This window comes from Mastomys coucha, unplaced genomic scaffold, assembly GCF_008632895.1.
Source record: "Mastomys coucha isolate ucsf_1 unplaced genomic scaffold, UCSF_Mcou_1 pScaffold1, whole genome shotgun sequence".
Lineage (NCBI taxonomy): Eukaryota > Metazoa > Chordata > Mammalia > Rodentia > Muridae > Mastomys > Mastomys coucha.
Window position 1 is genome coordinate 53,806,608 of NW_022196891.1, and position 16,264 is coordinate 53,822,871.

The following is a 16,264-nucleotide window of genomic DNA, read 5'->3' on the forward strand; positions in this document are numbered from 1 at the left end:
TACACACACACACACACACACACACACACACACACACACACACACGAGATTCTTCTCTAGCCTACACACGTGCACACACGTCTGCCTACATACACATACACACAAAAGAAGAGCAGGAGAAGCCACTACAGGTATAATGGATTACATGGACAAGGCCCAAATGTGGGAGGCAGCCCCAGTAAAGTTTACGTGTAAGGTGTGTTGTGGGGAGAGGTGAAGCAGAGAAGTAGGTTTACCTTACTCATGAAAGGACTTGAAAGCCAAGAGACCAGGAGTTTGATGAATAACTTAAAGGGGCTCAAGAGTGATATGGTCCAATTTTTGTCTTAAATAGATCACTTTGCCAGCTGTGTGGAGGATGGATTTGAGGGAGACAAGACTGGAGGCAGTAGTCCAGGTGAGATCTGTGGGGACTGAACAAAGCATTGAAGGAGAGATGGAGAAGAGGGAATGACTCGAAACAAAAGAAAACCACAGATGCAAATGTGGCAAAGTCAATTTTGAATAAACTAGGAAGGAGACTTTAGAGAAAAATGTTATTTGACATAGACAGATGGACTTGCCTCGGCAAGCAGCCATTTAATAGTCCTTAGGAGCAAGAACATTGCTCCTGAAAGAACAGTGGGTCTTTTTGATTTTGGTTTTGATTGGTTTGTTTATTTTGCATAACCAAACTAGAGTATGAAAATCAGGTAATTTTTAACAAATGTGGTACAAGATTAGATTCAGAAACTTTAAAAGCCTTAAGGGGGGCTGGAGAGATGGCTCAGCGGTTAAGAGCACCAACTGTTCTTCCAGAGGTCCTGAGTTCAAATCCCAGCAACCACATGGTGGCTCACAACCATCCTTAATGAGATCTGACGCCCTCTTCTGGGGTGTTGGAAGACAGCTACAGTGTACTTATATATAATAAGTAAATAAATCTTTTTTTTAAAAAACAAATAAAACAAAAAAAGCCTCAAAGAAGAAATAGGTCTTACAAGGTCTTAGATGGTGTGCATACTTAAAACTCAGTACATTGATGGTGTTTTTTAGAACCTTGATTAAGTTACTAATAGTTTACAGAAATCTACTGCTTTGGAAAAGAGATTAAGAGTTTTAAAAAATTAAATGAACAATTGTAAGCTATCATAACATAAAACAATATTTTGGATGCTAACAGTATTTCGGATTAAATTAGAATGTGTTTCTTTTTCTTTACTGTTTTGAGATAAGGTAAGTCTCACTCTGTAATCTAGGCTGGCCTCAAACTCCTGGCCTCAATCCCCTGAGTGGTGCATTACAGGTGTGAGCTGCCATCCTGATTCAGATGTGTTTCTGTTAGGCAGAGAGCGTCAGGATTAATTTTGCTAGAAGCACCATGTCTATATTTATTATTTGTAAATACATGATATTGATACATAAGATATTTATTTCTTGAGAAACTTACTTTCCCTGCTTTGTTTTGTATGAAGGCATAAAGCAGGCATCTAGCTTAGAAGGGTTTCTTAACTTTACCATCCATATTTTAGGTTTTTACTACATTAGCCAGGTGTGAAGGCCACTCCTGTCATCCTAGCACTGCCTCGATGGCAGAAGGATAAGGAAGGCCACCCTCAGTTCGTAGCAAGCCTGAGACTGAGACAGTATGAGCCATTTGAGACTCTAACTCAGCCCACCTCCAAAGAGCTGCAGGCCATGACACAGCAATGCACCCTTGTGCTTTATAAAGCCTGTAGGCACTTGTTTGTAAGTTTTGTTTCTCATTTTTAGAGAACTGCACCTTTGTTGTTCACTGAAGTCTGGTTTAGGGGAATGCATGTAAACCAGAACTAAACCCTCTGGTTATGATCTCTCCTTTGACCACAGTGTTAAACAGTTTCAGCAAGTCAGTTGCTGCCATAAGCCCAGGAAATAACAGCACCTATGCCAACTCTTTGTGTGTGTTGTTTTTTGGGATAGAGTTGTATGTAGCTCAGGTTTGCCTTGGATTCACTGTAGATGATGTCAGTAGATGATGGCCTAACTTAACTTCTGGCTTCTTTGTGACTCTGTGAGCTAGTCTAAGTGTACGCCAGCCAGCAGCTCACATGCAGCCCTCACTCTGGACTCTGAATTCTTCGCTGTTTTGACTCACTGGATGCCTTTCCCTTTTTGTGTCTTGCAGAAGTTTTGCACCGCCCGTTTGGCTGTGATGCTGAATCTCAGGCACTGAATGAAGCTATCAGGTGGAGCTCCAAGGAGAACTTGCTGGGAGCCACTGAGAGTGACCCTAATCTCTTTGTTGCACTTTATGACTTTGTGGCAAGTGGTGATAACACCCTTAGTATCACTAAAGGTGAGATGTCTTTAAATTCTGCTTCCTAGTTTTCTTTTCTTTTCTTTCTTTCTTTCTTTTTTTTTTTTTTTTTGAGACAGGGTTTCTCTGTATAGCCCTGGCTGTCCTGGAACTCACTCTGTAGACCAGGCTGTCCTCCAACTCAGAAATCCTCCTGCCTCTGCCTTCGAAGTCAGCACTTGGGATTAACAGCGTGCGCCACCACTGCCCAGCTCTACTTTCTAGTTTTCTAGGCTGAGAAATGAAGGGCTATGTGCTGGCTTCTGCCGCTGACATTGACAGGTGATTTGTGCCCAAGCACTTTTGGTTCATCCTTCTTTTTACGTGTTTCTACACTGATGCCTTAAAAACAATCAGTTCTATTTTCAGGACTTGTTAAGAATAAAATGATTGGGCTGGAGAGATGGCTCAGTGGGTAAGAGCACTGACTGCTCTTCTAGAGGTCCTGAGTTCAAATCCCAGCAACCACATGGTGGCTTATAAACATCTGTCATGAGCTGTCTGAAGACAGCTACAGTGTACTTACTTATAATAATAAATAAATCTTTTTAAAAAAATAAAATGATTTAAAACACGTCAGGAATAGTCCATATTCTTAGAAGTTGGTGCTCTGATACAAGCTGACATCCATTTATTTCCATTGAATTGTGACTGAAACAAGATGCAGTGCAGAACCCCACTGGCAGTCAGAGAAGCTGCCGTGGACAGACTGCCCCTCTGAAGACTCGTACCCATCTACTGTGAGAGCAGGACCTTGGACCCAAAATGTGAGCCTCCTAGCTCACTCAAGGACACTACTGCTTAGGTTAGCAACAGTCTCATTCTTTAGAGCAGTAGAAAGGGAGTGGTCCAGTGCTTATGTTGGGTCTGTGGCTCCTGTTTGGTTGTCAGGCTCTCAGCTGCACTGGCCGAGACAGACTGCTGTTTCTATGAGCTAGTGAAAGCGACAGTTAGGAGAGCTGCCCTGCTGCAGTATCTTTAAGAGAGTGGTAATAGGACTGTTTTTATTAACTAAGAAACATTAAGGACATGACCAGATAAAATCACCAGTGAAGACAGTAAGACTGTTACGAGAAGGAAGAAGGGTGGGCACATTCTCAGTCTGCTGCACTCTTTTTTGTTTGTTTGTTTTTTGAACTTGTAAAGCCTCCCACTGTGAGAAAATGTATTTCAAAATATTTAACCAAATGAAAGTATAACTATCAATCACTTGTCAAACAGACTCTTAAATTCTTAAGGGTCAGAATGAAGTAGTTAGTGGAAATGACAATACCAAGTCAGCAGGCCTTCCCTGACCTCGAGGAAATGTTTCTATATCACAATTTTATAAATAGCCATTTTTCCAGTGCTGGAGATCAAACTTTGGAACCCCATGTAAGCTATGCAAGTCGTAAAGAACTACAACCTCAGTCCATATATCAATGTTTGAGTGCCATCAGATCTACTAAAAATAAAGCATGGAAAACTGAGTTTCTTTACATTTTTTTTACATTTATTTAATCTGTGTGTCTGAGCCTTTGCCTGCCTTTCTACATGTGTACCATATATGTACTTGATGCCCCTTGAAGGTCACAAGAATGGTTGTATCTCATGGGATTGGAATTACAGATGGTTGTGAGCTACCATATGGTTGCTGGAAACCTAGCCCAGGTCCTCTGGAAGAGCAGCCAGTGCTCTGAAGTGATGAGCCATCTCTCCAGCGCCAGACTGAGTTTCTCAGACTTGTTCAGTTTCTCAGAGTTTGTTCAGAGAGCCTGATTACATACACACTTCAGAGGCATACAGACAATGAAATGCAGGACCTTCTCTGGTCAGCCCTGAGAGAGTGATTTATTGGGGCAGAAGTTAGAATAGATGTCCATGTGAAGGTTATGCTTATGGACTTAACAGGAATTTTTTATATAAAAGTTCGAGGCAAAAGCAAAAGACTTCCAAGCCATGTTCTGTTGTGTGGTGCTCCTTTACTCAGCAGTGCTCTGTGTGCATGTGTGTTTGCAAAGCAGTGATGAAGAACATTACTGCTTAGGTAAAATTTTCTTGTTACTTTACAAGATAGTTTCTTCACAAGAAAACGTTGGTAAAATCTTACTAGTTAATAGTTATAGCAACTATTAGTATGTTGCTCAGGGACTAGGATTCCCTTTATAGCATAATTGACAATGGTTTCTCAAAAACTATGAAATACCTAATTTTTATATCAGGTTCTTATTAATAAAAAGATATTATGCTAAAGCTTTGTTGTTACTAATGAGGCAGGTGTTGGAATTAGAGGTGTTTGACATCATGCCTGCCTATATATATATATACATATATGCATATATATATATATATATTTGGGGGGGTGGTGTTTGTTTTTTTTGAGACAGGGTTTCTCTGTGTAGCCCTGGCTGTCCTGGAACTCACTCTGTAGACCAGGCTAGCCTCGAACTCAGAAATCCGCCTGCCTCTGCCTCCCAAGTGCTGGGATTAAAGTCATGTGCCACCACCGCCCGGCTGCCTTTTTACATTTTTAAGAGGAAAAAAATTATCCTTTAAAACAAAATAACACTTACTTTAGTTACTTTTCTGAAGGTGATAGCTTCCTTGAAATAAATAAAGAAAAGTTTGGAGGCTAGAGAGATGCCTCAGTGGTTAAGAGCACTTTCTGTTCCTGCAGAGGACCCTGGTTCAGTCGCCAGCACTCGGTGGTGACCTGTACCATCTCATACACTCTTGTAGCCTCTTCAGAAACCACACATATACATAGTATACATACATGCATGTAGCCAAAATATTTGTACACGTAAAATAAAAATAAATTGTTTTTTTAAAAGAGTTTTATGTTGGCTTTTGTCTGCAATCTCAGCATTTGAAATACTTGAAGCAGAAACATTGTTGGCCAGAATAGTGCTAAAGTGAGTCTCTGTCCTGTACTGACAGGTTCAAAGTCTGTCTCCTTGTCCATTTCCACGGCAGTCAAGAATTCCAGAGCAGAAAATTCTAACTAAATTAAACCGGGGTTGGGTGGTATGTGTATTATAACCCTAGGAGTTTGGGCTCTGTCCTGATTATGATGGCCTGTATTAAGCAGTCCTCTTTAAGTGTTTAAGGAAGCAGCACACACACACATATCTTGAGTTTCCTAGCAAGTTCTTTTGGACACATAGTTAGCTACTGTGCACCTGCACATTTGTGTGGATGCTCCACCATACCAGACACTCGTGTCTTATTATGTATATACAGTATATAATATATACATATATAAGTTCCTACACAGACCTCTGAGTGCTTTTATATTTAGGTGTCTCAGGTAAAATAATGGTAGGGCAGAGAAAACAACGTTATAATAAATAACAAGAGGCCGCAGGAGAAAGGTAGATGGCTACCATAGTAAGGCTGAACTTTTCCTCACCAGCCTTGGCCTGGTGTCTCCTGTGCCCTGTACTACACCACTACACCGTGTGTCTTCCTTTTGCTCTCTAGCATTGATAGCAGGTGTGAACTCTATAGAAAAGCTGCATCTCTTGGAAAGGAGAGCGCCAGGTGCTACAGGGTGGCCTTAGATGGACATTTGCTCTACCCTGTGCTGCAGGTGTGGGACAGGGTGTATGTTGAAGTCCACACCAGATATTTCCAGTTTTAATACAACATCAAGAGATTCAAGCTGATGGAAAGATTCACCAAGTGATTGGAATTTTGGGTTCCAATTTTAGAGTTATTTTCTGTTTCCGTAGACTAATTTTAGAGAAATGGCAAAACGTGAGTCATTCTTATGGGAAACAAGGAGATACTGTGAACATGGAACTTTTAATCCCTGAGTCCTGGAAACACTGCTTTATGAGTCCTCACCAGCCCCCTACTCCTTGAAACAGTTTTCTTGCTAAAAACTCTTTGTGAGTCTAGGGTCTTGGGAAGTGTTTGCTTATATTGATGGCTTTGTTGCTTTGGTATCATCTGAAAATTTAGGTAACTTTGTATTTCACATGTCCTGTTCATTAACAATGAATAATTATGTATATATGTGTGTGTCTGTGTGTGTGTGTGTGTGTCTGTGTCTGTGTGTACATATATATATATATATTAAGTGGAAGTAAAATTTATTGTATTTTTTGAGGAGTAAGTACTATTCATGTGTTAGTACATGTCTAAAGTTCAGCATTCAGGAGAGTGAATTAGGATCATGCGTCTGAGGCCATCCAGTCTAGGCTAAATGAGACTCACATAAAAGGAAAAGGATGGGCAGGCGGGCTGGGTTGATGGCACTCAGTAGGTAATGTTTAGTGCTCTTTCAGAGGCCTGGAGTTCGGTACCCATGTTGGGTACCTCAGAACTGCCTGTTCCAGTGGACCCAACCCCTCTTTTGGGGACACACACAGACACATACACAACACTGTCATTTTCTATGTATTTCAGTAAACTCTATATCCTATTTTAATATAGTTCATAGTTTCTGGAAGAATTTTTAAGTGATATATAATCCTTCAGAAACTCATACTAGCTGTTAGAAAGTGTTTTTGTTAAGCTGCTATGACTTAAGGGACAAAGTAGAGATCAGTCAGGACGTTAGTAAGCAAGAACCAAAGTTCTTGGTTCAGTTTTCAGTGACTTTGGAGTCTGACAGTACACTGCTGCAGTCTGACAGTCCTAACATGTTTTCTTTCTTTCTGTGATGACTTGATGACTAGGTGAGAAGCTTCGAGTCCTTGGCTACAACCAGAATGGTGAGTGGAGTGAAGTTCGCTCGAAGAATGGACAGGGTTGGGTGCCAAGCAACTACATCACTCCAGTTAACAGCCTAGAGAAACATTCCTGGTACCACGGACCAGTGTCCCGCAGTGCAGCGGAGTATCTCCTCAGCAGCCTAATCAATGGCAGTTTCCTGGTTCGAGAGAGTGAGAGCAGCCCTGGGCAGCTGTCCATCTCTCTCAGGTATGAGGGACGTGTGTATCACTACAGGATCAATACCACCACAGACAGCAAGGTAAGACTTGTCAGCAACCTGCTCATGTGGACTGGCTCTTCAATAGAAATGTATTGAACAGGGAAAAAATAGAAAATCATTTTTATATCTGATATAAAATAAAGTATTGCCTAATTTTCTGAGTTTGGGCTATTTAGCATATTAGAGCTTGCTTATTTCAAAACAACTAAAAAAATACAAGTTAAAGATTGTAGACAATTGCTGGACAGTGGTGGCGCACTTTAGTCCTAGCATTTGGGAGGCAGAGGCAGGCCGATTTCTGGTTCAGGGGCAGCCAGGGTTATACAGAGAAACTTTGTCTCAAAAAACAAAACAAAACAAAAAAAATGTAGATAATTAAGGGTAAGCCATATTTGAAGTTGAGGAATGAAGAGACTTATACAGGTTAGCTGTTTTAATCATTAGCACAAATACATACCAAGAACATAGAGAAGAAGTTAAAAATCAACCATAAGCCTTTGGAAGGAGACTCCTGTTCAACAGAGAATTCAGAGTGACAGGGCGTTCGGAGGCTGCTGTTTGTCATCAGTGTGTGTTAATGGCAATAGATGAATTACCCAGCCAGTCTGAGTAGAGTGAATGTGTTACACCAATTCTTTAGGGCCGGAGAGATGGAACACTGGCTGCTCTTGCAGAGACCTGGGTTTGATTTACAGTACCACATGGTGACTTCCAACCATCTGCAACCCCAATTCTGGGAGATCTAGTGCTCTTTTCTCACCTCCATGGGCACCAGGTATATGTGTGGTGCACAAACATGTGGGTAAAACACCCACACATATAAAACAACAGTAATTCCATTTTAAAACAAAATGAAACATGACTTAAAAGTTCCGAACTTAAACCACTTGTTCTATTGAATGGTCCATGAAGTTGAGCCCCCTTTCCTCCCTCAGTAGGGTGTAAAAAGTAGGAGGGTCACATGGGCCTCAGAGTAGGCAGAACCGCTGTGCCTTGCAGCTCACCATTTATTAACTAGGAGACTTTCCCTAAGTCTCAATTTGCGTGGTGGTGTGGTGGTTGGTGATGCTGATTTAGACTAGATCTCTTTGTGTACTGGAACTTGCTATATAGACCATACATACAAATAGGAGTGACCATCCTGTCTGTCTTCAGAGTGCTATGCTTATGGTGTGCACCACCACACCTCCTTCCCTTTGCCCTCATTTACTTTTGATTTGTATTAATGATGTATATAGAATGTGTTGTGTGTCCATATGGGGGTGTGTTTGTGCATATGGGCGTAGTTCCCACACAGGCTCTGGACTCCCTAGAACTGGAGCTGTGAGCTTCTTGGCATGGGTGCTGGAGACTGAACTCTCTTGAAGAGAGTTGAACCATTAAGCCATGGTGTCAGTCTCCTCCTTGTCTGTTTATTAAGTCCACTCTACGAGATTAGTGGAAGGATTAAATGAAGCGACTTTTGTAAAGTATGAGAGCTGATCCAGCACAGGAAATATTTTATTAGTTCTCTCTCTCTCTCTCTCTCTCTCTCTCTCTCTCTCTTTCTCTCTCTCTCTTTCTTTCTCTCTCTCGTTTAGCCATTGTATAAGTATAATAATGTATTGTCTGTGGCCCAAGTGAATGGGATCAGAGTATGTAATATAAGAAGAGATGCAGTCATTATTAGTTGTTTTGCTTTTGTTTGTCTCTGTGACAAATATCACAGAGAAACAGTGAAGAAACATGTATTTTTCACTCCTGGTTTGAAAGAGTTCAGTCTACTACCAATGGTTCTGTTACCTGCAGGCTGTGATCAGGTAGACCTTCCTGGTTGGGTCACGTGGTAGAGCTGAGCTGCTCAACTCCATAGCACAGCAAGGGAGCAGCAGCAGAAGCTGAAGACCAGCTCTTCAGCACAGGTCTTTTGGGGGACACTTTACATCTACTCCCTAACACATACACAACAAAAGTGAGCACACATGTGTCAGACTGTACAAGAACATTGATTCACAGCAACAGTATTTATGGTAGCCGCAAAATCTAAGCACTAAGTGACATAATTGACTAATAAATTATTGTGTATTGTTAAGACAGAATCTCCTACAGAAACAGAAATAAACATGATGCTCTACACACAGGTCCATAGGAGGCTGTGTCCTATTAGCTATCTGTTCATTTCTGAATTTTCTGAAGCTACTTTGTATTTCTAAGCAGACCTGAGCCGTTGCTACAGAAACCCTATATAGCCCGAAGCCTACAGTACCTGTCTTCCATCCTTGTTCAGAGAACTTTTCTGCCCTCTTCTATAGATGAGTTTCATACACAGAAAGTTGACTAACAGATTAGTATTTGCCAGAGAGCTGTGTGGAGAGGAGTGTGGGCGTGATTGCTGACAGCTGTAAGTAACTGTGCTGGACTTAGATAGTCGTGGTTGGTTAGCGAGCCTTGTAAATGTCCTGAAAGCCACTGAATTGTATACCTTAAAATACTGAGTTTTATAGCATGTGAATTATAGATTAACAATAGACAACACATGCTATATGAATTCCCTTACACGGTTTAGTTCCACATGCTGGAAGCGCACATAGTGAAAACCTTCGCAGCAGTAGGCAGCTGGCAAGGACTCGGGGCTGGTGATGCTGCCATTCTTGTGTGGGTGATGTTTACTGGAGGAGTTTATTCTGTGAAAGACCACATTCTCCACTTATGAATTATGTACGTTTAATATATAACAATGCAGCTTTTCATTTGTTTGAAACAATTGTTTGTTTACTTAAACAGCCTGGGCATGATGGCACATACCCTAGGATCCTAGCAGTCATGAAATTGGGGCAAGAAGATCACAAATTTGAGACCAGACTAGGTTATATAGATAAACTGGTTATATATATATAGTGTAAATTATAATTAGTCAGTTAATTAAAAATAAGTCATACTCCCTTAGACAATAAAGCCAAAGACTGCTATCTTATTTTACACTTCTAACTAATTATCACAAATTAGCAAGCATCTTGTTAATAACTCTGAAGTCCAATTATGTCTCTTTTTTAATGGCCTACACATTTTTAAAGGGTGTATAAAAATAAATAAAATTTATAATTATATGATATTAAATCAAAATTATGCTTATGTTAACCTTGCAATATCTAAATTAGTAGCTGTCAGTTTATATTCTGAATGGACTGTGGCATCATACTTTATTAGCTTAGAAGGTGGATCCAGATTGCCTGTTTAATCACTTCTCTCAGGTTTGGGTTGTACAAGCTCTTAATTGTGACCGTGTCTAGCTTTAGCCCAAGTTGACCTGGAACTCCTGGTGTTCTTCCTCCAGAATCTTTGGAGTGCTATACAACTTACAGTCCTGATGCTTAAAAACAGTTTGAGGACTAGAGTTCCTGATGTCTCTGCAGCTTAGTTGGGCATTCTCATTCAAGGCTAATTTAGAAAGAACAGGAAGAATGGTTAAAATGGTTAAGGCATTTCCCTTGCCCTAGGCATTAACACTTACTCTGCCTTAATTATTATGCAGCACTAGCATACAACCTGTAATCCTTGTACATTGGAGGTGGAAGCAGAAGCATCAGGAGTTCAAGGCCAGCCAGGGCTACATAATGGAGACCATTGTCTCAAAAACAAACAAAAAAGTCAGGCCAGAAACTGTGGTGCACACATTTAACTTGTGCTCTCTGAAGGCAGAGGCAGGTCGATCTTTATGAGTTCAAGGACACCCAGGGCTACATAGTTAAGATCCTGTCTGAAAAAAGAAACACATCCCCTTCCTGTGGCCTTCGTGTCCCCATGGCATTGAGGTGCTTGCTGTCAAACATGACTCTGGTCTCCAGTTGCTGATTGTTCTCTTCTCTCCAGGTGTATGTGACTGCCGAGAGCCGCTTTAGCACCTTAGCAGAGCTTGTTCACCACCACTCCACAGTTGCTGATGGGCTAGTGACCACGCTGCACTACCCAGCACCTAAGTGCAACAAGCCAACCGTCTATGGTGTGTCTCCTATCCATGACAAGTGGGAAATGGAGCGGACAGATATCACCATGAAGCACAAACTCGGGGGCGGCCAGTACGGAGAGGTTTATGTTGGCGTCTGGAAGAAGTACAGCCTTACGGTGGCTGTGAAAACACTGAAGGCAGGTTGCTGAGAGCTGGGCTTCCAGGCATCTGCGTGTGCATGCCGAATCACTTGGAAAGATCAGTGTGCCCTTCTTCAACTCTGGAACGCTTTCCACCCACTGGTGCCAAACACTTCAGCAAATGGTGGTGATTAACTTAATGCCTTTGCTGACAGTGCAGGGGCAGATTATTCACTGCAGTGCAACCCACGTGTGGGAAAAGGCTTGTCTCCAGAGGCTGTTGATAGGGAGCTCAGTGAGAATTTAGAAGCAAATTATAAGTTCTGTTGAGAACAAGCCCTGGGGGACAGAATTCTTTGTGCGCAGTCTACATCACAAGCTCCCTGCTCTGGCCTCTGTCCCTCTAGCTTTTGTTTTCCCTTCCTCCTTACAATTCGAGATGCTCTTCTTAGTTAAAGTAGAAGTGACAGGTTTGCTCTCACTAAGTAGTCACAATCCTCCTGCCTCAGCCTCCAAATGCTGGGCTTACAGGTGTCACTGCCACACCCAACTAGATCACATCTTGTTTTTAAACTCACAGAAGCCCTTTCTGTGACCCTACTGTCTCTTTTTCTAAGTGTCCTGCTATAAAGTCACAGACTTGCCACTCCCTGTGGACATTCTTGTGAGCTCTCCCAGGTAGTAGTCAGCCCTGTTTACTAAGAAGGAGCAAGGCTTTGCAGATGTGCTTTGCTCTTTAAGAACCATGGGCTCGGGCTGGGGAGATGGCTCAGTGGGTAAGAGCACTGACTGCTCTTCCGAAGGTCCTGAGTTCAAATCCCAGCAACCACATGATGGCTCACAACCACCTGAAATGAGATCTGACACCCTCTTCTGGTGCTGTCTGAAGACAGCTACAGTGTACTTATGTATAATAATAAATAAATCTTGGGGGAAAAAAAGGACCATGGGCTCTAATCAGATGATCAAATATTAACCTATCAAAAACTGACTCTTGGTTCTGGTCCCTCTGTTGTGGTAGTTGAAAGATGAAGTTGTTGAATTTTGCTTCCTTGTTTATTTTTACTCCCGTGTCTGGCACTGGATAAATTTAAGGACATTATTCTTAGTTGTTCTCATACAGGACATATTAGATTGTAGCAAAATTTCTCAAGGTAATATGCTAAAATACTCAAATGATCTTTTACTTTAAAAAAATATTATTTGTATATTGGTTTGCTATGTTTTTCCTACTGTGAGTGCAGTACCCAGGGAGGCCAGGAGAGGGCATCAGAGTCCTGGAACTGCAGATGATTGTGAGCTGCCCTGTCGGTACTGGGGACCAAACTCAAGCCCTGTACGAGAGCAGCAAGTGCTCTTAACTACTGAGCCATGTCTCTAGCCACCTTTCTTTGATAGCTGAAGTAGGCTTGTGAGTTGATTTAAATGAAAGCTTTGACCTCCTTTTTGTCTTTCTTACCCTGCCTCCTCTTCCCTTTAACAGGAAGATACCATGGAGGTGGAGGAGTTCCTGAAGGAAGCTGCAGTGATGAAGGAAATCAAGCATCCTAATTTAGTACAACTGTTAGGTGAGAACCGCACCCATAGATTTCATAAGCCCTTGTTGTGATCATAAAAAGAGAAAGAGCTGTAAGAATGTTCTGGAGAGGTGTGGGGGAAGGAGGTGCCTTGGCGGGCCCATGCCGAGGCATTCCCTCCCCCTGAGAGACCAGACACACAGCGGTATAGTATAGAATAGTTTATTTAGGACATGGGGAGGGGAATTGAGGGTAGCAGAGGCAGAGAAAGGCAGAGAGAAGGAGAGAGTAAGAGAAGTAGGGGCTGGCCATGACCACGTGGAGAGAGGGGGGGAAGGAAATGGGGAGAGAGGGGGAGAAGGAAATGGGGAGAGAGGAGAGGAGCAAGGGGCTAAGAGGAAAGGTGGAGAAGCAGGAGTAAGAGAGAGAGGAGGGGGCAAGCAGGCCTACTAGCTGTAGCCAGGTAACCATGGAGAGGAGCATACCTGGCTTCTGCCTGGCATCTGTGGGGGTGGAGTTTAGACGGAATGCTAACGCCCCTGTCCCAGCTTCCTGTTCAGATCGCGGGTTTTTGGATTGTTAGTTTTGTTCTATTTTACTTTAGCACTGTGATAGAAATGCTAGATGTAAATCGACTTTGGTAAATGTGATTTTGAGGAAGGTGTATCCCAGTGATAGAATACTCAGCTTGTGAGCATCAAGTTGTGAATAGTTAGGCTTAGTCCTTCAATACACACACACCTCTACCCATTTAATCAGACTTTAAAACAAAGACAGTAGGCCAACTTGATTACTTTTTTTTAAAAAAAAGAGTATTTTATTTTTTATTTATTTTATATGTATCATGTTTTATCTGGAAATACATGCTTGTGTAATGTCCAAGGAAACCAGAAGAGGACATTGGATCACCTGGAACTGGAGTTATAAATGGCTATGAGCTGCCCTGTGGGCACTGGAAATCAAACCTGGGTCCTCTGGAAGAGCAGCCAATGCTCTAACTACTGAGCTATCTCTCCAGCTCCTTAAATTTTTTTTTAACTTACTTTATGTGTGTGAGTGTTTTACCTACACATGTATCTATATACTACATATGTGCCTCGTGTCCTTGGAGAGCAGAGGAGGGAATGAGATCCACTGGAACTAAAGTTCCAGGTCATGGATGCTAGCCAGGACTCAGACCAGGCAGGTCCTCCAGAAAGAGTGGCCATTGCTGTTAGAAGCATTCAAGATGGTATCAAAAAAGTCATGAAATATTTTTATAAAACAGAGACATTAAGCAAAGACCATTGAAAAAGTGAATTAAAACTTGTGGCTGATCAGTTTATCCAAGCAGGAAATGGCTGTGCTGCAGTGGGTTAGTGTCTTTCCTGTTTGGGTCAGAAAGGAACATGATTAAACATTTTCCCCTTTTAAAATTTAGCCTGCTTCTTTTTGTTTGTTTGTTTGTTTTAAGACAGGGTTTTTTTGTGTAGCCCTGGCTGTCCTGGAACTCCCACTGGCCTCAAACTCAGAGATCTACCTGCCTTTGCCTTGTAAGTGCTGGGATTAAAGGCATGTCCCCGCCCCAAGCCCTTTTCTTTGAATGCTCAAATTAAGCTAAGCTATACCAAAAGAAAAAAATTAATATGCTATCTGACATGTATTAGTGAAGTCTTTGACTATGAAAACAGTTTTTGGGTTTTTTTGGGTTTTTTTTGTTTTGTTTTGTTTTGGTTTTTTTACAAAGCACAGGTAGAGGCAGGTGGTCTACATAAGTGAAGTGGTGTTACTTTATATCAACATAGGGTGCACACAGTTGCAGGGGGATGTGGGCACATACAAAACTCAAGGAATGGGGCTGGAGAGATGACTCAGCGGCTAAGAGCACTAACTGTTCTTCCAGAGGTCCTGAATTCAAATCCCAGCAACCACATGGGCTCACAACCACCTATAATGGGATCCAGTGCCCTCTTCTGGTGTGTCTGAAGACAGTGACAATGTACTCATATACATAAAATAAGTAAAAAAAAAAAAGAAAGAAAGAAAGAAAGAAATTTTGGTCTTATCCCTTGTCAGGTTAATATAAGAAACCACTTTGCTTCACAGGCCGATGCCGAAAAGGTCTGTGCTGCTTCAGAGTTCAGTACAGAGGAAACAGGCACCCGGCCAGCCTGTTAGTGGTTTTTGTTGTATTTATCTCATAGAATGTGGTGAAGATTATCCCATTGTTCTTGGTCAGGTGTGTGTACCCTGGAGCCGCCGTTTTACATTGTCACTGAGTACATGCCGTATGGGAACCTGCTTGATTACCTCCGGGAGTGCAGCCGTGAGGAGGTCACCGCTGTCGTGCTGCTGTACATGGCGACCCAGATCTCCTCTGCCATGGAGTATTTGGAGAAGAAGAACTTCATCCATAGGTGAGTGCGCCTGACTGTGACTAGCCACAAGGCCGTCCTGCCTGACATGAAGGAAGGGGAGGAACATTTGTCAGAGCTTTTGGAAAAGAGAGTCTTTGCTCTGACGGTGTTCTAACACTATGTCTACGGTCCTTTTCCACCACCTAGTGGCCAAACTTTTAAAGTAACGTTTGTCCTAAATGGGGGGTGGTGGTTGGTTTGTTTGTTTGTTTGTTTGTTTATTCATTTATTTATTCATTTATTTGTCATTTTAAGCTTTTAGGAAGGGTTCTTTTACTAACATGTGAAATCTAGCCCATTGTTCTTAAAAATAGGAATTCATTTTGTCCACCATCTTTATTCTGCCTCCTTGTGGGTATTCAGTGCATGGTACAAATTAAATTAGTAAGTTTCTACCATGTTGGCGATTATCATAAAGTATTCCAGTGTTAACATTTTCTTACCAGCTATGCCTGCAGCAGAGAACCAAGACATCTAGTTCACACCCATCAGCAGGAGTAACGCAGGGTTCTCTTTCCCATAGAGATCTTGCTGCACGGAACTGCCTAGTAGGAGAGAACCACGTGGTAAAAGTGGCTGACTTTGGTTTAAGTAGACTGATGACTGGAGATACCTACACTGCTCATGCTGGAGCCAAATTCCCTATTAAATGGACAGCTCCCGAGAGTCTGGCCTACAATACCTTTTCAATTAAATCTGATGTTTGGGGTAAGGTGGACATAATTTCTTACATGTATTGTTTTATTTTCTTTGTACATGGTCTTAATCTTCTTCTTCTTTTTTTAAACATTACCTATGGCTGGCCTGGTATTCACTACATTATCTAGGGTAACCTTGGGACAGTTCTTCAGACTCAGCCTCTTTGGTGCTAGGACCACAGATAATTTTGTTAGTTCTTCAGAACTTTTAGGATGCTCAAATAATAATAATAAAAGTAAGTTGAAGAGACTGAGATAGGAGACTTGGGAGTTTGGTGTGAGGCCAGCCTGGGCTACTTAACACGTTGAAGGCCAACTTGAGCCACATAGGGTTGAGGTGCGGTCTAGTG

General features: G+C 41.9%; 1 protein-coding gene across 8 annotated transcripts in view; it reads left to right on the plus strand.

The window, feature by feature from the left end:
* The window catches only part of Abl2 (ABL proto-oncogene 2, non-receptor tyrosine kinase), a 96,004-nt gene that overhangs the window by 64,481 nt on the left and 15,259 nt on the right, over positions 1-16,264 (plus strand). For 5 of the 8 annotated variants that reach the window (XM_031385737.1, XM_031385775.1, XM_031385745.1 and 2 more), the window contains exons 2-8: positions 335-397; positions 2,147-2,317; positions 6,982-7,277; positions 11,088-11,360; positions 12,787-12,871; positions 15,039-15,216; positions 15,740-15,924. In XM_031385737.1, coding sequence (XP_031241597.1) covers positions 335-397; positions 2,147-2,317; positions 6,982-7,277; positions 11,088-11,360; positions 12,787-12,871; positions 15,039-15,216; positions 15,740-15,924 — 1,251 coding nt within the window. The remainder of the gene's footprint in view (positions 1-334; positions 398-2,146; positions 2,318-6,981; positions 7,278-11,087; positions 11,361-12,786; positions 12,872-15,038; positions 15,217-15,739; positions 15,925-16,264) is intronic. The other 3 variants (XM_031385756.1, XM_031385765.1, XM_031385793.1) reach the window with 1 other exon arrangement.